Genomic DNA, 24,579 nt, shown 5'->3' on the forward strand with positions numbered 1-24,579 from the left:
ATAAACTTCATATGCCACAAAATCCACCTGTTTTAACCACAGTTCAGTGGTTTCTAGTCTATTCTCAAGGTTATATGACTATTACCTCAATCCAGAGTATTTATTTTTTTCCCAACAAAAACTGTATCCACTAATAACCAAGTATCACTGTTCCTCTCCCCACCCTGAAAAGCACACGTGCATATAAACAGATAACCTACTTCCTGTCTCCGAGTTTGCCTATCTGGGGCATTTTAGGCAATCATTTCAAATGTGGCCTTTTGTATTCACTCCTTTCGCTTAGCACCGTATTTTGAAGATTCATTTGTGTTGCAGCATAAACCAGTTTTGCCACTCCATCCTGTCATAAATACTATCCTATTATAGATGTTGTCATTGGTCGCTATTTATACTGTTCACACTTTAGGTGATTATGACTAAGACTGTTATTATGAGCATCAGTGTAGAACTGTTATGTGAACTTATAATTCTGTTAACTTAAAAACATTGGTAAAATTACTGGGTAATAAGGTAATATTATGTGTGATTGTTTGAGGCACGGACAGACTATTCTCAAATACAAGCTATTGAGGAGAGATTTGGAAGAGGGAGCAATTTTCTAATTGATTTTCAAGCATGTTTGATTTATTTGTCTGAAAGCAGATAATGAGTAGTTGATAGACATTTCAATATAAAGAGATTGCTTAGTGTTAGACGTGGATAACTTTCTTTGCCTGACCATTTCCTAGAAGGAGTGTTGTCCAAGGAGATTGATTGTGATCATACTGTATAATGACCTTCACGGTGGACAGCTTTTAGGGAAGGCAGTTTCTATCGCAGTGACAGAGTGTAATGGAATAAAAAATAAACATGCCCCAAATATAAAACTGGAGCAGGATATCAGCCATTTCTTTGATTGTGTCATTAATATTTAAATGATGTCAGTGATTGTCTCGGGAGGTCTTTGTTGTTACTTCTATAACTGGGTATTTTAGTGTCCAACAAATGTGTTGACATTTGCATTTCTGATGATCTGACTAGATTCTCAAGTGGGTGTTTTACGTATTTGGAATGTTTCAAGAACAACACCTATCGATAATTTTAAATTAAAGAAAACGGGATTTCACTGCTTACATGTCGTTAATTCTCCTCCAAAGAAAAAATGTAAGTAAAAATATAAAAGTTTTGTTAATACTACACAGTATCATATTTCTGCACAGAAAGTGGTACCACAATATAAATATATTACATATTTTATACTGCTAAAAAGCATTTTAAAGAATTAGCCTTGAACCGGGCAGTGGCCTTTAATCCCAGCACTCACTCGGAGGCAGAGCCAGGCAGATTTCTGTTAGTTTGAGGCCAACCTGTTCTACAGAGTGAGATCCAGGACAGGCACCAAAGCTACACAGAGAAACTCTGTCTCGAAAAACAAAACAAACAAACAAACAAACAAAAAAGAATTAGCCTTGATAATATGTATACTGAAGGAACCATAAACCCACAGAATAATTAGTATTCCTAATATAAAACTATTTAGAGCCAACCTACATTTGCAAAATGCCACTGAATGATAACATTCAGATAATCTTAAATTATTGCTGTGAGGGAGGTGAAACAATGATATTGATGAGAATTATTAAGAATGATGGGATTAAATAAAATTGGCACAGCAGGTATAATTTATGTCTTAAGTATACCTCATTTACAAGCTACAAAGTTTATAGCAAAAAAAATGTTAAAGTAATCTCAGTGTTCAAATTACAAATTAGAAATCTGGGTTTCATTTTGGCTATGAGTTGTCACTGAATTTATAGAATTTTGAGTCACCTCTGCTATTTTGTTTTTGCACATTATTTTCTGGTTATTTGCTGATTTTCTAATGCAAGATAAATAGTCAAATGCATGTTCTAAATAAACAATCTGGAACTTTGAATAATTTTTAGTTAGACTTTTTATTAAAGTAAACAAGAATAGAATTGACTTTCTGTGAGGTCTATCATAATCATTCTGCATAGGGGGTAGTGTGTCCATATTGTGACTACAGAAACTATGGACTAAGGAACTTTTTTCTCCAATTAAAATATAATTAAATAATTTACCCTACCCCTCTGATGTCAGATCCCCCCAAATTCACAGACTCCTTTAGCCATTGCTGTTACAGATATACAAAAAAGAACCAACATAAATACAATCTGCTGAGTTCATTCAGTGTTGGCTGCATGTATATGTTTCTGTGGATCCCCACTGGGTATTGCATAGCCAATAATGGGGCTCTTGATTAAAAGAATAACTTATGATTGGGGTTCAGTGGTTAAAAGAGAGCTTTCTGTTCTTTCAGAGGACTTGAGTTTAGTTCCCAGCACTCACATCAAGCAGCTCACACTACATGTAACTCCAGCACACCTTTGGCCTCCACAGGCACCTGCACACATGTAGTGTACACTCAGGCACAGACACACACATGCGGGTGCACGTACATTTATCTAGGATAGTCATTTCCTCCTTACTCAAGCCTATTTTTCCTCATACAAATATAAATAACTAACAATGGCTATTAAAATTAATGTTTTTTTCTAATTCAGAGGGCATTGATAAATAGTTAGAAGCGACTAATTTGAACCTCAATCACTTTTGTAAACTTAAATCAATCTGTAGAGTCCCAGCTTTTCAATGGTTTGAACATGGGTTTAGAAGAATCAGAATGCTGAGTGAGAGACTAGCTAGAATATTGTACATTGCTTCTATGTTCTTTTTCTGTATGCTTTACTTTCTTTGTTTTGTCACTATGAATTTTCATATCTTGGAAAGATTTAGACCTCATAATCATTTTCTTTCATATTTCCTGATGACAAAAGTGTCCATGTCTATTAAAAGCCAGAAAATCTAAAGAAGCACATACTGATATTGTCATTTTTGAGTAATATCTTTCAAATACTCTGTTGTTAGGTAGACTTCCAAGCTTATTTTTCCTAGTTTGCATTAAACACAATACCACAAACTAAGAACCATTATGAAATGCAGCTTAAAAAATAAAGACATTTAATTCTAAACAAGAATTCCAAGCAGATTGATGCATAAAGTTTGTCAAGACCACTCATGATGTCAAATAATTAAAATATCAAGCGATGGTTATGGATATTAACTTTTATCCATACTATATGTCATTGAACTAAACTGATTATTCTCAAATACCTCTTTTATTATTATCTATTCTGGTTTGGACTTCCTGTCATTCTCAGGCTCAAAGAAATGAGCAATATCTATAATGAATGCAATAAGACTTTCCTATATTTTAAACAATACAAAATACTATGAAGTATTTATGCATATTTCAATGTGTAATTAATAGGTTTGTACTAATAATTTATAATGGTGTTAATGGAAGCAATTCACACTGACTTGAAAATAAAGTTTTTTACATTGACAGAAAAACATCACCTATGTGGGTGGTTGGGTATAAAGTTGTTATACTGCTCATTTATTTTATGTGCCTGTGTGTGTCTCTCCATGTAATTGTGGAGTATATGTGCACATGTGTGTATGCCTGCTTGTGTGTGTGGAGGTAGAAAAGGGCATTGGATCCACTGGAGATGGAGCTTCAGATGTTTGTGGGACACTCATGTATGTAACTCATTTGTTACATAGGTACTTGAACTCTAACCTTCATACTCATGACTGTACAGCAAGCTTTCTTAACGGCTGAGCTGTCTTCTTGCCTCCTATGGCAGTATTTTGAAAGGAGACTGTTTTTAAAACTAATAATGTTATATTTTAATTTATGGAGATAACAAGCTACACTTTTGTAAAAGGCTAAGATTCTTGACTAATTTTCAGTCATACTGGTTTATCTGTACTTGTATAAACTTCTTTATTATAATCAAGATTTATACTCCTATTTCCACATTTTTGGTGATTCTAAGGAAGTAGAAATTGGGCTCACTGATATAGATTATGAATTTAGAACAAAACAGAAAGTTGAAGTATAAGTTAAGTAGTGTGATTTTATTCTAGAGAAAGTGATTGCTATTTTCCCTTCATATTTTAGTTTCAGCTCAGTCTCCAAATAAAAATCATTATACCTCCTCAACAAGTGAAGCAGTTCCGCCCCCAAATTTGACACAAAATCAAGCATTTTCTCTTCCTCCTGGTCATGTTGTGTGCTGTTTCTTGGATGGTGGAGTTGGGCTTTATGACATGGGAGCCAAGAAGTGGGATTTTCTTAGGGAATTGGTACGTCCTCCGGTTATTGCTTCTATTAAGTGCAATGCTTATTTTTATAAAGCAATGCTATATTTTTATAAATTTGTGATATTTATATATACTTGCATATTAATATTGCTAAACATTATTTTGTAGGTAATAATATACTGCTGTTTTTGCTGTTGAAACATTTTAGATAATAACACAGGGTAACAACAACATAAAGCTGTGGGTGTGGCTGATTGGTACAGGGTTTGTCTCATATTTGAGACCCAATTTAATCCCTAGCTCCACAGAAGAGAAAGAAGCAAAGAGCAGACAGCAGTATATTATTGGAAGAAAAATGATTGGAGTGTGCTCCTCTCTTGGAAGCCAGGAAGCAGAGATAAGAGTGGGAGAAATGCAGAGACACACCCTGTTAGAACAGGGCCCCCAAGACCTCCATCTGTTCATGAGGCCGTACCTCCTAAAATTTCTACCACTTCTGAATAATACTAACAGGTTGATTTGGCATCACTTAGCATTTGGAAGGTCTGCATATGGTTGCTGCCTCACTAGGCATCAAAACCTTCCAAACAAAACAAGGCTTTAAAGTTAAGGAAAATTCTATAATGTTTTCCTCTCTAGATATCCTTTCCTTTTGGCACAAAGGAAACAAGAAATATTTTATTTTTCAATGTGAGTTTTCAGGTTTCCGAAGCTGAAATTTGAAAGCAGAGCAGCAGAAAAAAATTTAAGTACAAGTAATGAAAGTTATCACCTTATATCTGTTGTTATCACTGTACATGTATAAATTTTATGTATTATGCTTTATTAATAAGGAGTTCCTCCATAATATGATTTTTTAAAAAAATAATGAATTCTAGGGCCATGTGGAAACTATATTTGACTGCAAATTCAAACCTGATGATCCAAATCTCTTAGCAACAGCTTCATTTGATGGCACTATAAAAGTCTGGGATGTAAACACCTTAACAGCAGTGTATACTTCTCCTGGTAATGAGGGGGTCATTTTTGCTCTTTCATGGGCTCCAGGTAAGACTTCCTTTTATTAAAACCCAGAATGAAATCAAGTGACTTTCCTAAATCTTATTCAAATTTATCTTCTTCATCCAGGTTTAATCTTGTTCCAAATGGCTGTAGAGGCAAATTAATAGCAACTTTTTTTGTCAGTTCAGCTTCTGTGAGATGTAAGGCCTTTTATAGCATAGCTCACCTGCAAAAGAACTTTGATTCCTGGGCTATTAAGATAACAGCCACATAGAAAACCTTCAGTAAATCTAGATGATTTGAATATTATCTAATTTTGGCTCTATTTGTAGAGCTATGCCTTTAAAGATTAATGGATTTTGCACGATAAAACTTTTCCTGAAAATTTTCGTGTATTTTTCATTTTTAAAAAAGAAGTATTATTTGTGTTTTCAACTGAAATTTTTTTATTTGATCAGCTTCCAAAAATATTTTCATAATCATTAAAATATTACTAAACAGCCAGGAAATATGAGTAGTAACACATTATGCATTCATATAATACTTGGGAGTTACTGATAACCTGGGGGATTGTGTCTATACTACTTGGTTTGATAACAGAGCCATCCCTGTCTTTTCAACTTCTAGGCTGAATTATTTATTGATCTCAAATGTTATCAGAGATTTGCTCTAAAAAAATTTAGTAGGAGCTATAGACTAAATAAATTGATCATGTAACTATTGAAGTTATATAGCTAATATATTCATTGCTTTGTTCTCTTTCATAGTTGATGCACTGATAACAGTTATATAATTATATTTTTAAAATTTCCATTATAAATATATCAAATATGTGTTCAGTACAATGGCTCTGTGGGTAACAGAGATTATTGCCAAACCCAGTGACCTGCGTTTAATCCCCTGGTACCTGGATTGCAGACTGGGAGAACCAGTTCCTGCAGATCTTCCTCTAAGTTCCAAAGGCATGCACATGCCCCTTCCCACACAAATAAAAAAGAAATTAAGTATCAGCTACAATTCTTAAATAAATTTCAAGTCTTCCCTTTTCAAAAATTGCATTTTTAAAGAGAATCACATTTGTAGAAAATACTAAATGTATCATCTCCAACCAATTGTGTTCTCAGGTGATTCAGATTGCATTGCTGGTGCGACTTCCCAAAATGGTGCTTTTATTTGGGATGTTCAAAAGGGCAAAATGATACAGCGATTCAATGAGGTAAGATGAACTTATTGCTGTCAAATTGCATTATGTCTTACTGCATATTATGTAAATGTTTCGTCTTAATGTGTAACAATACAATGGTATCTATGTTTTCCCAATTAGAAGACACTGCAAGGAACTACTGATAATCCAGGATGAATTTAATAATTACAACTGAATTTAGAAAAATTTATCTCAAATTGCATCATAGATTCCCAAGAATTTTAAGTTATGCTTTTCACAAAATCTAAGCAAATAATAATGGATAGAAGACTAAACTCAGAAATCCTAAAGTATTACCAAGTGTTATAACATTTTCTATAAAATCACAAAGAATTTTCTGCTCAAACATCCAAAACAGAATTCCATTCAAGTCCAGCTTTGTGAACCTTTGGGTTTATTGTGGTTATGTAAAAAGCAAGTATTATTCAAAAACAGAACATCAACTGGGAAGCTCCTTCCTCTGATGTGGTCCACCTTATAGAAATGTCACCAAAGACCCTTCTACAGTCCATCTTCCCCCTTGTGTATACTCCAGTAAACTCTAAGGCAGGAGTGAGTAGTGACTTAGTCCCTTCTTCTAGGAGGGAGCATTAACAGCCTCATTAACATTAGTGTAGACCTGACCATCACTGAATTGTACTTATTTTGTTTCCAGGCATATGAGTCAAAGTAAGTCAATATAACAATGGCTTCTGATGGCAATGGCCGGACCAAAGAAATAGCTTCTCTATAATACCCAGTTCTGTTAGCAATATCTCTGGCTATAGACTCGTTTTATTGTCATGAACCTATTTCTTCACACACAACATGATGAAGTTAGATTCTACCATTGCTTTGATCTTCTTTCAAATTCTGTTATTGTATGACAAGCCCTATAACTATCTCTTAGTAGGATTGAGAAACAAAGCTTCATGATGAGGTGTCTCTGCACAGATAATCTGCTGTCAGTCAGGTTGAAGCAGATGGAAATTTCTCTGTGTGTATGTGTGTATGATTTCAACATAGATTTAAGTGTGGTCACTTAGGGAGAAAGAGACATATATTTAGGCAAAATATGATATGCACCCATAACATGGGTAAGGGTTTTTTGTAAGAGAATATCATGTCTACATGCCTTAACAATAACCATATGGATGCTTGTGATGACTTTTGAAGTGACATTGTTCAAAGGGATCTCAGGATTTTTTTTTTAAATGAAATCATAGGATGTTTCCTGGGGTACACTCAAGAGGATTACAGGCCAGTAAGACAAAACTATAGGTCACAACGTAACCAGGACCTTTCTATAGCCTTCCTCCTAGCTTCCTGAAGGTCTTATGTCTACTTACCTGCTTAAGTAGGCTTTATGTCTTTCTTAAAGTGAATAAAACAGATAGATTTCCTAAAGGGTGTTTTCCTGTATAGATAATCAACAGGTCTGTTTAAATGACCTCTTAAGGTAGGAGGCATTGGTATGTCTTTCTTCTTTCCCAGAAAGCCCCTGGAAAGATAGAAATCTTAGGATCTTTTGAGCAATTTAGATAGAATGTCATATATCCACCCAAGGCCAGAGATACTCAGATCCCATTCTTTTTTTACTTTTTTAAAAATTAAGAAATTTTCTATTCATTTTACATACCAGTCACAGATCCCCCTCCTCCAACCTCTCCAGCCTTCCCCCCAGTCACTTCCCCCATTTCCCACCTCCTCCAAGTTAAGGTCTCCCATGGGGAGTCAGCAGAGCCTGATACATTCAGTTGGGGCAGGTCCAAGCCCCTGTCCCCTGCACCAAGGCTGCTCAAGGTGTCACATCTTAGACATTAGGCTCCAAAAAGCCTCCTCATGCACCAGGGACAGATCCTGATCTCCCTGCCTGGGGAGCCCCCAAACAGTTCAAGCTAAACAACTGTCTTGCATAACTAGAGGGCCGAGTCCAGTCCCATAGGGGATCCACAGCTATTGGTCCACCGTTCATGGATTTCCACTAGTTTAGGTGACCATCTCTCTATGTTTTCCCATCATGATCTCGATGTTCCTTGCTCATAGAATCCCCCCTCTCTCTCATCAACTGGACTGCTAGAGCTTGGCCTGGCACCTGGCCATGAGATCCCATTATTCTAACCCGAGATCAAAGATCTCAAAGTCTGAGATCTTTATTTTAGAAGTTGCTGTGTATGAAAGAGTTATCTATCCTTAATGACATTAGAGATTTCTGATATCTGACTAAGTATCTAATTAGAAGGGTCAAAAGAACCTCTACTAAGTGAAGTCAAAACAAAATTCATAATCTTACAATGTTTTTTAAAAGTGCATGTGCACTTTACAAATATAAAGGGACTAATCCCATTTTTAATTCACTTGTATAAATTTACATTCTGTGTCCTTTCAAAGAAATAAAAACCACTGAAAATTGTCTTAACAATTTGAGGCAATGTTCTTATAAATCAGCCTTAAAATAGAGGTTATAAATTCATGGCTTTACTCTAATAACAGCCATGATTTCAGCAATTCATAAAATAGAGAAAGTTTGATTAAAATCTGAGAATGGGTTGGTTCTACCTTTTGTTTTCTCATCACACAGTTGTTGACAGGCATTTCCCACCTTACTAGATTTGTGTGCTTTGAAAGTTCTCCTCACATGAGTTAGAACTACACCTCTTAGGGCTTCTCCAGTCCTGGAAAATTTTCAAATATCTTAATGAAAATAAACCTTTGAAACTAGAGCAAAATGAGTGAAAAAACTTGCTGACATTATTATACATTAGTTGTGGTAGCCTGTGTTTGAATGCAGTAAGGTGTATATCAGCAACTGGATACTGGACTTCACAGGGACAGACAGACAAGTACATTTAAATTCTATGGATGGCCGAAGAAGCCAACTTCAACTTTTAACCTTGTGTCCAACAAAACCTAGCCTAATTTATGCCTACTAAATCTGTTTTTAAGTGTGGCCGCCCCTTTATATATTCTTAAAATTTGTATTCAGGTTCTGAGTGTAAGTGAGGGTCTGGTGAAACCACTGAACTTGGCCCCTCCATGAGTAGAAAGAAAAGGTTTATTGGGGAATTCAAACTGTCAGGCTGTCTTCCAGAAGACAAAGAGAGTATTTAAAAAAAAAAAAAAAAAGGCAGGGAGAACCTTGCCAGTTTTTAAAAGACAGGTTGTGGGGAGGAGGAGGGAGCCTGTAAGCTGGAACAGCCTAGGAGTCAGAGTAGTGAGGGTGGGAGGAAACAACAGCCTAGCTGTCGGATTTTGATCTGTTGGGGCCTTGCTTGAGTTAAGAGGGAACTGGTTCTCATCACAGGAGGTAGTTGGCTGCAGAGGCGGCTAAGGGAAGTAATGGCTTCTCTTGACAGACTGAAACCCACTTTACAAGATTGCTGAGGAACGCTGGCTTTAAGTAGCAGTCCTGTTTACCCAGTCAGAGTCCAGCCTGAGCGGAGTCTCCACTGTCATTCAGGACATTGTCAGCAGCACTACTGTTTGGGGACCCACTTTGAACCTAACACTGGGGAGAAGTCTAAGTGGGTAAACTGCTGGCCACAAAAGTGGAGAAGTTGAGTCTGAATCTTCAGAACCTACCTAAAACGCAGTAGCGTATGTGCTGGAATTCCTGTGTTTGTACAAGGTAATTTGTGAAAAACAGTTTAGGATAATTCCTGGAGATGTGAGGGTCCACTACTCTGATATATGCAGCTGTGAACAAAAAGAAATAATTTTTAAAAAATGTGGAAGGTAAGGACAGATAATTAAGGTTGTCTTCTAAATTCCACATGCATGCCATGACAAGTGTACCCCTGTTTTTCACACATATGCACATGCATAAACATACACACATCATACACACACATACAAATAAAAATTTTGTCTGTTGTATAAGCATATGCATATTCAGATTTCTGCCATTGACATTAATATCTATGCTACTATCACCTAGAATAAGTTACTAATAAAAATGATACCTAGAAATAAGTAATTTTTTAAATGGATAATTAATTTTTACTGATAACTGTTTTATATTTTTTTAAGCATGGGAAGAATGTAATATTCTACATTGCCTGGAGTCACAAAGATTCTAAACGAATAGCAACCTGCAGTGGGGATGGTTTCTGGTAAGCACTATATCTGACGGTAGGAAGTGAATCTGTATAGAAAGGACGCCTTGGATCATCTCAGTTGTATATTCTGTTTGCACAATGTATCATTGTAAGTTTTATTTAAATCCCCACATAGGCACATGCTCTACTGGTGTGATATATCATTATTAAAGAACAAAGCCATGCAAAAGCATTTCAAAATACAAAATGAACCAAATATGGAGTTTGTTTGTTTTGTTGAGACAGGGCCTCTTAAGGCTTAGGCTGGCCTTCAATTCACTATGTAGCTGAGGATGATCTTAAACTCCTGATCATCCTGCCTCCACCTCCCAGGTCTGGGATTACAAGTATACGCCACCATGCCTGGCACAGACTTTGCCTTCTAAATGAAAACACTGAACTCAAAAACTGCCTTATGGGAACTCAATTCCCCAGAAAATTTAAGAGACACTAAGTAATATAAAATACTCTCAGACTTACAGATTCCACTATTTATAAAAAGATGGAAGCTGTTGAAAACAGGAATATGACCGTGAGGTAAAAGGCCCTCCTGCGGAGCTAATTTCACTATGCTTCAGACATACACGCTTTCTTAATTCTGACAAGCCCCAGGAAAAAATTGAATTTCCAAGTAAAAACAGAAACAGTTACCTTGCTTTAAGTCAATGCTACTCCATACTAGGAATGACGTCATCATTGAGAGTTGCTCATTGAGGGTGGGGAAACTTGCCTTCATTAGAGTTTGCTGTACAAGGTCTAACTTTTTCACCCTCGTTTAAAAAATTACAACCAGAAGAAAAAGAACAAAGGTAAACAAAAGCATACTTCACAAGTCACCATGAGTGACTCTTCTCCGTAAACAGTGATTTGATCATTGGGATATACTAAACTCGCAAAGACATGCTTAGGATTTCTTAAATTAAATAATCCATAATTAACTTTGCCATGCATCTTCAGGGCATTATTTAGCTCCATCTATCAGCATCAGCCATCTCCAGTGTGCAGGCCCCTAGTAAGTTTTGACAGGCCCAATGTGGTTCCAGCATCTTCCACGGATATCTGGAACAGCTTCTTGTATCTCTAAGGGAATCAATAGCACTTGGATTGTGGCAATAATAAAATAGGTTATCGGAGATTATTTCCTGTGATCAAATTATAAAGGATACTTTCCTGCATTAAGGATCTCTGAATTTAAGTTGCATTACTGAATATACATCGGGGAAAATACCGTAACATAAGTTTTGATCTTGGCAAAATAGTATATTGAATGAACTCTATGAATGAGCAATCAAAATAAATTTTAAGCACTTAAATTTCAAGCTGAAAATCTAATACATGTTATATCACATTTGACAGTACATAAAATTATATTTTTTCTATAATTAAGAAATCTTTTCAACAAAATAGCTTCTGAATCAGTTATCACCTCTAATTTGATCTAAATGGATTATGGTAATTCATATTATGTGAAGTAGACTTGTAATTGGTATCATCATTTATGTATAACAGTTTTCTCTCTTACTCACTCACTGTGTGTGTGTGTGTGTGAGTCTCTGTGTGTGTGTGTCTCTGTGTGATTCTGTGTCTCTGTGTGTATCTGTGTGTGTGAGAGAGAGTCTGTGTGTGTATGTGAGTCTCTGTGTGTGTCTGTGTGTGTGTTTCTCTGAGTGAGTCTGTGTGTGTGTGTGTGTGTGTGTGTGTGTGTTTCAAGGTCTCTCTGTATAACCTTGGCTGACTTAGAACTTTTTATGTAGACCAGGCTGACCTTGAACTGACAGACATCTACATGCCTTTATCTCCTGAGTAGTGGGATTAGAAACCTGTCCCACCACACCTGGTACCTCTTCTTCCTTTAAATGTTCTCTGCAGTTTGCAGAGATGGCTTTTATCTCAGAATACTGACCCTTGAAAGCTGCACTTCTGACTTTGTTTACCTGATTTTAGTATCATTCGAACCATTGATGGGAAAATTCTGCACAAGTACAAACACCCGGCTGCCGTGTTCGGCTGTGATTGGAGTCAAAACAACAAGTAAGTTCGCTTTCCCTAAATAACCATCATGTTTCCGAGGATGAATAAACCTTACAAGCTACTCACATAGATTATACCTCTTCTCCTTGGATATCCCTCCCTTTATCTAGCAAATGAGGAGCATTTGTAACTGCCCGTTTGTTTTGCCTGGTTACAGTCCATGGTGCTTTCTTAGATGACTTGCGAATACTGATGTACCACCTTCAAAAGACTTTTATAATACAAGGGAAAAAAACACACTGCTAATAAAACCACTGAAAATGGGAAGTGAGCCTATTCGATGTGCGACTGCAGGACAGAAATGCGGTCCTTTCTCTGATTTCTTTTAGGCGTCTCTGCAGTTCTGTGTGGGCTTTCTCCCTCCCCAACTTAGGCAGCAGCCTCTCTCTGCATTGCGGAATTTCCCAAGATGGAGAACTTCAGGGGGTGGATGTGAAAGACAGGCTTTGTCAAAATCAGCTCTCCTTTAAAATTGAATACAAGTAAAATTCCACTAAAATTGGACCTCCAACTGACTGCATCTCAAATGATTTTGCTTAAAAGCTTTTCTTGATAGGGTATAGTGTGTTTTAAAAGGAAGCTTTCTTTAGATATGGTCAAAAACAACATGAATTCTCTTATGCTTCCCTGTACTAAGTATGGAAAACATAAAACAAATATTAAGGACATACTTCCTGAATCAAATAATATACAATACAAAATAATGGATCTCTGTTTCTTCCAGTAGCGATGACCCAGTCAATGACAGAATTTATTGGTCTATAACTAGGTGATATACAACATCAGCTGATGGCCAGGCCAAACTTCCCCATCATTTGTCTTGAAGATTAACAGGCACTGGCAACAAAAGCTGCCATGCTTTGGGGGGTTTTGTTTTTTTGTATTTTTCCCATACCCTGTCATTTCACACTCTATCCTAACCACCAATGCTGCCTATACTTAGAAAAGGGAAGCAGAGAAGCAGACTCAAATCTCAACAGGCTCAGACTGCTATAATGATATGGCAAGGCGCCCCAACCTTTCCATGGGATGAAAGTGGATCACATTTAGAGGGGCTGGGGTCACACACACACACACACACACACACACACACACACACACACACACTGCCATGAAGTATCAGGTTTGGGATAAGCACTTTTTTACAGCTGGGGACTATTGCCCAATACAGCCTGATTCAATTCCTCTATCTGAATATCCGTATCTCTATATCCCAACATGCCTCTTCCAGATAGGCAGTTTGAGTATTTATGTGGTTGGTTTTGGATTCCTTCAGAGTCCTTTTAGAAGTTGCATGCTTTATTCTGTTTGCCGTTTCTCCAGTCACCTGCTGTTTTTCCATCAGCACAGAGCCTGCGCTTTAATCGACTGCTGTTTCAGCCAGTAACTGTGGCTCCGCAGTAATTGGCATGCTTTTGTGGCCATGGCCAGGCTACTCAGGCTGCAGCCTGGTGGAAATTTTTTCCTGCAGGCACCAGCTCTGTGGCTGCCACCAAATACAGCTTTGAATTAAATCCCTCTCATTCTATTTATCAATAAGACTCAGGAGTCAGAGGCTAGGTTGAAAATCCAGCCCAGAGAGGTTGAGTAGCAACTAGCTGACCTTCTCTCTTGGCCAGTTTCTCTGAAAGAGACCTGCCTTCTCTTCCAAACAAACAAACAAACAAACAAACAAAACCACCACTATAAAGTCCCTCCCTACTACTTCCTGTGCATTTCTCTATCATCTACCAGATACCCTCTGACTCTATGATTACTTTCTGTCAACTACTTGCTAACTCAGCCTCCTGACCCAAGGTTGATTTTATTTAATTAATGCAAATGTGAGCTCAGGGTTCACAGTGTGATTGAATATTCAGCAACAGTCTCCTTGGTTATACAGTTGTTGGTTTTAAATAAGTGGTGCTGTTACCAGAAAGGTCACAAGGCACACAAAACACAGTATCAGAGCTTTATTAGGAGAAGGGGGCAGGGGACAGAAGAGAGCATGGCCAGGCCTATGGAAGAGACACCTGAGGAGAAGGGAGAGGGGGGAGGAGGAGAGAGCAGAAGAGAGGGGAGGAGTCTGTGACCGGCTTTTTAAGGATTCTCCTTCACATGTACATGTGTGCTTACAGAGCTATGCCATGCAGATTGCATGACCACACCTCACACATGACGTAATCATGCAGCACTCGGGTGACATAAGACATAAGACCCTTACTTAGCTACTGAACTGCGCATGTGTGGTCATGCAGCTGGGGGAATGGCAGAATCCTAACAGGTTGAACATTTAAAACATGGGTCTGAGGCCTGGGGATCCATCGCAGAGGTAGGGTGCTTGCCCAGCATATATGAAACCATAGTGCTTCTGCTCCCAGTACAAAGAACAAAAAGAAACCACAGATCTGCACACACCATTCTTCTGGGTAAACCCCCGAATATTCTCCCATTGAGTGTAGGATAAAAACGCAAGCTCTCTTTTTAAACTAAAAGGATTTATTAAATCTTGGAAGACAACTGGCGTTGTAGTCTTAGAGACAGCAACTTTTTAGTAATGGATGAAAGATCGATTCTTTCATTCTTCTCCTAATTCTTCTTCTTAGAAAGTAAAGAGAATCCAGAAGACCTCAGACTCTCTCCTTTTGGTGGATGTTTTAATTTTTTTTATTAGCGTATATAGTATTAGATCTCATTACTGCAGTGTCAGACAAATGTGTTTCTGTTCTCTCCTATTTTCTCCCCCATATTCTTGAAACTCCTGTTTCTTCTCACCCCTCCCCAAAGCCTCTTTTCTGCTTTCACATCACACTTGTCCTATCGGCTGCCCAGCTCCTCTTCCCTTCCCTCAAGGACTACCAGATTCACAGCACATATCTACACTCCAGCTTATACTCATCATACTGACATTTATGCCTGAATTTGAATATGAGGGAGCCAGGGTTTCCTGACTTAATATAATACTTTCTAGATCAGTCCACACCAGGCATGACAGCACTACAGGTTAGCTCTGTTTTATACGATTTCTGCCTACAATGTGAGCTCTAAGGGAGGACTATGTAAAGAAGCCACCAAGATGGTCACTCCAATTTTTGGCGGGAGGTTTATTACTGTGGATAAGAAACATCCAGAGGCATCTGGAAGAGTTCAGAACAGAGAGAAAAAGAAACAGATTGGCCATGGCCAGGGTTAATGAAGAGGGGATGTGGAAAAACCATGTGAGTTATAACTAGGAGGAGGGAAGCCTGTGAACCCAGAGCAGCCTGGGAGTTTCGGATAGAGGAGGAGGCAAGGTGGGCTAGTGATGGCTTTGAGATGTGTAACAACTGCATTTGAATGGGAGATTGCCCCAGCCAGCAGGGTCTTCAACAGGGACCTGAAGGGAGGGCCAGAGAATGAGAGGGACAAGAGATACAAAGAATAAGAGCAAGACAGGATGTCTGATCAAGCTCTAAAATTTTATTTTCCTCTTAAGGCATATATAGGCGGGGGCAAAGAGGGGTGTAAGCAGGGAGGGGACTTTAATCATGGGTTGTTCAGCTAGCAGGGAATGTTGCTATGGGGATTATCTATTCTTGCCTAACTGCAGCGTGGTCACTTGATTTCTGAGAAGAGGTTCTGGTATTCATGAGATGAGGTTCTGGTGCTGTGGAGACTTAAGCAAGGCCTAGACTAGAAAAAGAGGAGAGAAGCCCAAATATGGCAGCATGTGTGTCGAGGGTCACTTAGGCTTATGGCTCCCATCAGGAGCTGAAGAAGCCTGTAGGCCAGCATGGGCTTTGATAAGCTGATAGGAGACATAGGTATCTGCTAAAGGCAAGGGAATGACTCTTATTGGGCAGGTCGAGAGGGAACCATTTAATAAATTACTAAGGAATGTTTTATCCGACACCAAGAAATCCATCTATAGTCCAGTTTAAACTGAGCCTAGACTCAATTGTGGACCAAGTCAGTGGGCCTGCCCTTTTAGGGACCTGACATGAACCTTGCCCTTCTTTCTCCAAAGCATCCAAGCATACAGACTACCAGTTTCCTGAACTCGCTAGTTGATTTTTTAACTCCAAAATTTCACTCATGTTGTCCCCCTTTATGTAACACTTTGTTCTCTACCATATTCCACCTAAGGTTGGACCTACATAATTTCTATCTGGCTCTCAGTACAAAAACTGCTTTGTAAATATTTTTTATTTTTTTCTTTGAAATTTTTATATATGTATACAATGTATTTTATTATATTTACCACTCACTCACCCTTCCTCCTCCTCCCAGGAATTGCCCATCCCAACTCCACATCTTGCTAACAAATACTGTATAGAAAACTTTTTCATGACTTCAAAATCCTAACAATTTCCTCATAAAATATACATCAGTACACATGATACACTGAATTTTAATTGTGTAATTGAGTACATATTACTATTTCTCCCTCATAGATATTGTTCTAATTTGCTTTATTTTGTTATGATAAAACACCATGACCAAAAGAACTTTGAGGAGGAAAGATACAGTCTATGAGTGAGGAAAGTTAGGGCAGGAATCTGGAAGCAGGAACGGAATCAGACCCTGGACGAAAGCTGATTACTGACTTACTTTCTGGTCCACAGTGAGCTATATTTCCTTTGCAGTCCTACCACCTCCCTAGGACTAGTACTTCCCACCGTGCTGGGCCCTCCTGCACCAATTCACAATAAAGAACATACTCTATAGACTTGCCTGGAGCTCAGTTTGATGATGGCAGTTCTTCCCCTGAGGTTCCCTCTTCCTAAGTGTGTCAAGTTGACAACCAAGATTAACTCTCACAATTGTGTACAGTCATTAGATATTGAAAAACCACATCGTCCTATCATCTACAAAGGTCATGCTCGAGAACTGTTCAATCAAATCACAAAAAAAAAAAAAAGAAAAAGGTGGAGTTGCAAAAAAAAAAGTCATAATGTTTTGAGTAACGTTAGGAGTTTGTATCAGGCCACATTCACGGCTATCCTAAGTCATTTGTGGCCATGGGATGAGTGTTGGACATGCCTGTCAGGGTAAGCTCTGTGAGATCACTGACGGTCTTATGTTGTGTTCAGCAGAATATTCTTAGCTAATACAGTCCAAAGTGTGGGAGTTCCCTCTTGTCTCTAGGAGCAAGCGGCTGCTTTAATACCGGGTAGTGCAGCTGCACCTCAGGTAGACTTGTGTCTGGCAGGTCCATGAGTTCCTCGGTTTTGCTTAGCAGCCATAGTTCCTGCCCTAGGTCAGTTTAGACCGTCAAGTTTAAGTAGAATTATGCTCTTATTGTGAGAATGAACATGTTAAAAGATTGTATTATATTTCCATGGGATTCTTATTTGCATCTAAGTTTAAACTAGATAGAAAAGCCACCAATGAGGAATGCAAAGGTGAAGGTGACTTACTGTAACAGTCCTGGGCTGCAGTAAGCTTTCTCAGTTTCCTTCTGAGTCTTTGCTCTGTGGACCCATTCCACAAAAAGAAAAATAAGGTCCATGGTGTATCATAATAATTAGGTGACCCGCATGTTAACGAATCTCATCACTCATCAGGTGGGACCCTTCTTAAGACAAAATAGTTTGAAAAATGTACTGTTTGAGTGAAGGTCAACTTAGGACGTACAATAAGTGAAGCACAAAATCAACCAATTGACATGGAACACTGAGAATGAAACTACATGATTGTTCATTTCTACAAATGAGCAGCTGCATAATTATGCATTATATAAAATATATATATAATATTATATTAAGGAAGCAAGAATAGCATCTTTAGTAATTAGAGCTGTGGCATATTTTAAGAATTGCTAGTAGTAATTAATCTTTGATTGTCATATTTTAACATTCCATGGATGGCATTTCAGAGACATGATAGCCACTGGCTGTGAAGACAAAAATGTCCGGGTCTTTTATGTGGCCACTAGCTCTAACCAGCCACTGAAAGTCTTTAGTGGGCACACAGCAAAAGTGTTCCATGTGAAGTGGTCTCCTCTGAGGGAAGGCATCCTCTGCAGTGGTTCTGATGATGGGTATGTATTTCTGAATTCTAGTTTCCTTGTACTTTAAATCATAAGCTTACAATTCCCCAGAAATGCATATGTTATATTAACAATTTATGGAGAAATATAAACTAAGTACTTGACACATAGGCAACTAATAAGGAGACAAAATAAGTTCTAAAAACTAAATTAAATCCTATTCTGTTTATACTGACATTGTATTCCTGATTTTAATTTTCTTGTTTGTTTTGCTCACTGTGAATGCTTATTTTTAGCTTATTATCAAGAATATTCATAGAAAAATGATTGTAAAATGAAAAAAGATTTTAAATAAATCCTTATAAAATGAGATTAATTTATAACATTTTTATGTTTAATGTAAAAAACATTTGTACTCTTATCAAAACTGGAACGAAAAACTGACTATAAACTTTAGCATAAAGAGAAACATTAGAAATAAGAGTAATTTTACACTTTTCTCTATTGACAAGAATTTCTGAAGTCTTGTTTATATCATTTCTTTTCCTTTTGAGATTTCTTTAATCACCATTTGAAGATAAAATTATGTTAAAATAATCTTACTTTGTACAAATTAAAGTCAGTGCATAATACCTCCAGATTCATGTTGGATAGCTGAGAATTGTCACCTTTGCTTCTTTGGGTTACATTCGATTCAACAAGGAGAAATTATTTGAAATTGTGACTTTTAGTATGATTATTGTATGAAGTTGAATATACTTTTATTGATGAGATTATTCCAGTCTCGAGACTTTAATATCTAAATTTAATGACTATTATAAGTCTTTACTAAATTCAGCTTGGTTATTCCCATGTAGTCATCACCACTAGCATAGATAACATTTATACATTTCTAATATATGTATCTTTTATTTTTAAACAAGATGAAATATCCTGGGCATCCTAGTTAGTTTTTATAGATCTAATGGTTCATATTAATTCTATTCTTTTTTATTTATATACATTCTAAAATATGTTTTCCTTCTGTGATTTAAATTTTTTTTTATGCAATGGATTTTGATCATTTTCCTTCCCTTCCCTTCCCTTCCCCCAGCTCCTCTTTCATGTTCTTTCTCTACGTTTCTCTTCCCAAACAAACATGAAAATGAAATAAAAATCAAAACAAACTGTGGTGATATGTTGTGCACCCCAATATATTGTGTACCCTAATAAATTTATATGGAGATCAGAGGACAGAGCCAGCCACTAGAATAGACACAGAGGCCAGACAGTGGTGGTACACACCTTTAATCCAATCACTTGGGAGGCAGAGATCCATCTGGATCTCTGAGTTCAAGGCTACCCTGGAACGGAACCAGTGTGGTGGCACATGCCTTTAATCCCAGGAAGTGATAGCAGGAAGGTATATAAAGCGTGAGGACCAGGAATTAGAGGCTTTGAGCAGCAGTTCAGCTGAGATCTATTCCAGTGAGGATTCAGAGGCTTTCAGTCTGAGGAAACAAGATCAGCTGAGGAGTTGGCAAGGTGAGTTTGGTTGTGGCTTGTTCTGTTTCTCTGATCTCCCAGCTTTTACCCCAATATCTGGCTCCGGGTTTTTTTTATTAAGACCGTTTAGCAATTCATTTTACAACAAGCAAATAAAAATAATACAAATATACCAAAAATAGTTTTTGTTTTTTTTTTTTAATTCTGAAACACTGTATTTGGTATCTTAATAAATTACCAGTAAAAGTTAGGGAAAAGTATATTGGAATAGATAACTATAACATATTCATTTGTGTCAGCTGTAAAGAGAAAATTAACAACTTGAGCATAAAATGCTTTTTTAAAATTTTATCGTTTTACATATATATTTATATATACATATATATGTATTTTGCTTGCATCTGTGCACCTTGTACATGCTTGTGCCCAAGGTGGCCAGAAGAGGGCATCAAATTACCTGGAACTGGAGTTACAGATGGCTGTGAGCCACCTTGTGGGTGAAAATTGAACCCCATATCTTCTGTGAGAGCAGGTATTGCTCTTAACCTCCCAGCCATCTCTCCAGCCCCATAAAAGGCTTTTTATATATGTTAAGAAATAAGCATTGTGTTGTAATAAAACAATGTTAATATTTGGGATAAATTATAATTTAGACATAAAATTGTCTTTCAGTTCTGTTCGAATCTGGGATTATACTCAAGATGCTTGCATAAACATTCTCAATGGACACACCGCACCTGTGAGGGGATTAATGTGGAATACTGAGATTCCATACCTACTAATATCTGGAAGCTGGGACTATACTATCAGAGTATGGGATACTCGGGAAGGAGTTTGCCTAGACACTGTATATGATCATGGTGCAGATGTATATGGTAAATTTTTCTCCATGTATTTGTTATTTTGATATAATTATGATGCTTATTTTTTGAGCAATGAAAGTTTTTTAAACAAGTCACAGCTTTTCATTTTGAAATGATATTATTTCACATTGGAGAATACACATGTCTATTCTTTATAAAACTATTAGAATCATAAAAAACTAGCCAAAGAAGATGTTACAGATTATTCAAAAGATGACGCTCAGTAGAATGTGGAGCTCATCCTGCAGGAATTATATTTCTGTGTACATATATAGTATGCACATATATGTGTACATATGCAGGTTGGATTTTGTCACTTCCCTTACTGTGGGGGTCTGTCAAAGGACCAGCCTTGATCTTTTCAAGGGTTCTTGGGTGGAGGACAGAGGAATGATGAAATATTAGGTAGAAAGATAGACCTAGACAATGAGGAGAAAGACAGACACACAAGATAGTTTCGGGGGGCCCTGGATCAATACCCAGCTGCTCTCATTTATTCAAAAGGGCTTTTTAAACAACACCAACGGGAGGGGCAAAAGAACCCCCTCCCTTGCAAGATCAAAGCACACCGTACCTACTCAGAATACGTCTGAGTGTAGACTCTTCCAAACACCTAGTAACCATGCCTGTGGTCAAATTATCCCATTATGCAGCCCTGCTAGGTAAAGCAAGCCCAGATCCTCTGACCCTGAATAAGGTCTCAGTAGATAGCCTCTGTGGGTCCCCACACCTTACTCCAGAGGAAATTACAAAATATGAAATTAATAACAGCACAGATACAGCTTATCTACTGTCTTACTTAGGATTTCTATTGCTATGAAGCAATACCATGACCAAAAAGCAAGTTGGGGAGGAAAGGGTTTGTTTGGCTTACACTTCAGCATTGCTGTTCATCATTGAAGGAAGTCAGGAGAGAAAGTCAAGCAGGACAGGATCCTGGAGGCAGAAGCTGATGCAGAGATCATGGAGGGGAGCTGCTTACTGGCTTGCTTCCCATGGCTTGCTCAGCCCACCTTCTTATAGAATCCAAAACCAGCAGCCCAGTCATGGCACCATGCACCATGGACTCGGCTCTCTCTCCCCTGTTGATCACTAAATGAGAAAATGCCTCACAGCTGGATCTCACTGAAGCATTTCCTCAACTGAGGCTCCTTCCTCTGAAGACTCTTAGTGTGTGTCAAGCTGACACACAAAACTAGCCAGTACATCTATCCATTACCTTATGTGGGGGTGTTGTGGGCAATGTTTTTTTCTTGAGTATAACAATTGTTAGTACAACTAAGCTTGAAATAGAAAGCAAATTACCCATTTGTATTTGTATTTTCTGTCATTCTTAAGTCTTGCTGGGAGTAAGTAGACAGATTAAGAGTTAAAAATATGTTCTAGGGAAAGTAGACCAAACCCATGCATTCACAACCATGTTTTCCCTCAGTAGCCTTCTAGTTGAAGTTGTGTGGCTCTAGCCCTAGTGAAGGACTGAAGGAAGTCAGTAACTGCTGAGGGAGGAAACCAGTTTGTTCCAGGGATGAATATCCAGTAGGTCATCTGATCTCAAGTGGTCAGCCCTAAGCCCATGTATATATGAACAACACTAGATAGGATCAGCAGGCTATGTGTGTATATAAACACACACATATATACATATGAAACGATAATTGTACAAGAATGCGTCTGAGTCTGAGGAATAAGGAGTGGGAAGGGGAAGGAGTAGAATACTATAGTACTCATTTATGAAATTCCATATATAATATAAAAATATTCTTATAAAATATAGTATATGCATATATAATCCTTTTTCTGATGTCTGAACTTAAAAGTCTCCAGCTTTTCATTTTGAAACTAGAAGTTTCATTTATTCATCTCTTAATTCATAGATTTCATGAGCCCAAATGGAGTGACAGCGCACTTATAACTTATCCAAATGAAATTTTGCTCTCTCATAATCATACATTTCTAACTCTATTTATACTAAGCACCGTGTTAGCTTCTTGTATTAATTAAATGCAAATAGAAGGTTTGCTCAGAGAGAGAGCTTTTGAGTTACACTTTCTCATAACTTGGATCCTATCATAGTTTAATGGCTTCCTTTTGTTAAAACAGCCTTTTGTTTCTCCTTCAGGTTTAACGTGCCATCCAAGCCGTCCGTTCACTATGGCTTCCTGCTCCCGCGATTCTACAGTGAGACTCTGGTCATTAATACCTTTAATCACCCCTTTACAAATAAATATTCTGGCAGACAGATCTTGGGAAGAAATTATCGGGAACACTGGTATTGAATATGTGCATGCATTTGATTTTACCTTTAAACAATGTTTTCTAAGAAAAATTTCCTCACTGAATCGTGTTTTTTCCTCAGACAATGCTGTAAAACAAGGCACTCCTCCTCTACTGTGTGGGAAAGTGTCACGAGACATTAAACAAGAGGTAGAAAAACTAACGTGTAACTCTCGAGTGAAAAAGCTAAGATTGTTTTCACAATGTTTATCAGTAAGTATTACAGAAATCATAAGTGGACATTGTCTCATTAGGCAGAATAAGTCACCACAACTCTTACCTTTAAACTATAACATGTTTGCATTCACCATCCCAGCTCAGTTACATGCATTTTAACATGATCTGTATAATCTTAGAGAGCAGATCTAAAACCAGAAGAAAGAAATGAGAATGTGTACTTAGTTTTCTGTTAATTTTTTAATTTAGGGAACTATATGATAAAGTATCTCTGAGAGGCTGAAATACAGTGAGGATTTCTCTTCTGTGAGGATTTCTCTTTGGTTAGTCCATTCCTACTTCAGCCTCCAGGTGGCAGTGACAATTTGTGGAACTTGGTTGCCGTGATTCAAGGACAAGATGATAGCTTGCTTCCTCACAACTACTGCAAAGGAATGATGCATTCAAAACACCTGATTAAATTTAAAACGGTAAGTGAAGTATGCAGCATGGTATACGCAAACAAAATTTTCCCTGTTGTATGATTAAAGCAAGACAATCATTGGTAGACTGAAATAAACACTGAGAAGATAAAGTAGTAAGACTAATAATGAAATATGAACTATTTGAGCATAGGTTAAGGTGGCCATAGTTTGTATAGACTGAATTCCATCGGTCTTCAAGTTGAGTTGGGACTCCATGACAAGTTTTATCTTTACCCTGTTACCTCAGATGGTCATAGCTTAGCTTATGGACTCTTATGACTATTAGCTACCATGTACCTGAGATATTACATCATTAACAACAAAATCTGATCTAAGAGCTAAAAAAGAAGCAGTAATTTATATATTTTTAATGAATATCAGTGGTTCAGACAGCAAGGAAATCACACTAGGACTCATATATGATGGTTGCCTTCATAAAAAGAGAATTCTTGCCAGGCAGTGGTGGCGCACGCCTTTAATCCCAGCACTTGGGAAGCAGAGCCAGGTGGATCTTTGTGAGTTCGAGGCCAGCCTGGTCTACAGAGCAAGATCCAGGAAAAGTACAAAGCTACACAGAGAAACCCTGTCTTGAAAAAAGAGGAGAGAGAGAGAGAGAGAGAGAGAGAGAGAGAGAGAGAGAGAGAGAGAGAGAATTCTTAAGTCATAAAGGAAATGTCTGAGAACTATTTAACTATTTTAGAAAACCAGGTTTGCATTATAGGAGCCAAAGTAAGCCAGTAATTCTTCACTCTCATTGGAAAGCATTTTTGTATGTCTAAAGAGTTGCATCTCACCACCTTTGGTTTCTGAAATTCTAGATAACCCACACTGCAAGAGAGTAAGGGCAGTGGGATGTACCGCTTCCAAAGTGCTTACTCTATGA

General features: G+C 37.6%; 1 protein-coding gene across 5 annotated transcripts in view; it reads left to right on the forward strand.

The window, feature by feature from the left end:
• The window catches only part of Wdr17 (WD repeat domain 17), an 89,078-nt gene that overhangs the window by 37,575 nt on the left and 26,924 nt on the right, over nucleotides 1-24,579 (forward strand). For all 5 annotated transcript variants that reach the window (XM_006970915.4, XM_015998418.3, XM_015998424.3 and 2 more), the window contains 11 exons: nucleotides 1,021-1,143; nucleotides 4,028-4,212; nucleotides 5,049-5,217; nucleotides 6,297-6,388; nucleotides 10,385-10,467; nucleotides 12,397-12,483; nucleotides 18,320-18,484; nucleotides 20,591-20,793; nucleotides 22,901-23,050; nucleotides 23,138-23,268; nucleotides 23,577-23,702. In XM_006970915.4, coding sequence (XP_006970977.2) covers nucleotides 1,021-1,143; nucleotides 4,028-4,212; nucleotides 5,049-5,217; nucleotides 6,297-6,388; nucleotides 10,385-10,467; nucleotides 12,397-12,483; nucleotides 18,320-18,484; nucleotides 20,591-20,793; nucleotides 22,901-23,050; nucleotides 23,138-23,268; nucleotides 23,577-23,702 — 1,514 coding nt within the window. The remainder of the gene's footprint in view (nucleotides 1-1,020; nucleotides 1,144-4,027; nucleotides 4,213-5,048; nucleotides 5,218-6,296; nucleotides 6,389-10,384; nucleotides 10,468-12,396; nucleotides 12,484-18,319; nucleotides 18,485-20,590; nucleotides 20,794-22,900; nucleotides 23,051-23,137; nucleotides 23,269-23,576; nucleotides 23,703-24,579) is intronic.

The sequence above is a fragment of the Peromyscus maniculatus genome, chromosome 17 (genome assembly GCF_049852395.1).
Source record: "Peromyscus maniculatus bairdii isolate BWxNUB_F1_BW_parent chromosome 17, HU_Pman_BW_mat_3.1, whole genome shotgun sequence".
Classification (NCBI taxonomy): Eukaryota; Metazoa; Chordata; class Mammalia; order Rodentia; family Cricetidae; genus Peromyscus; species Peromyscus maniculatus.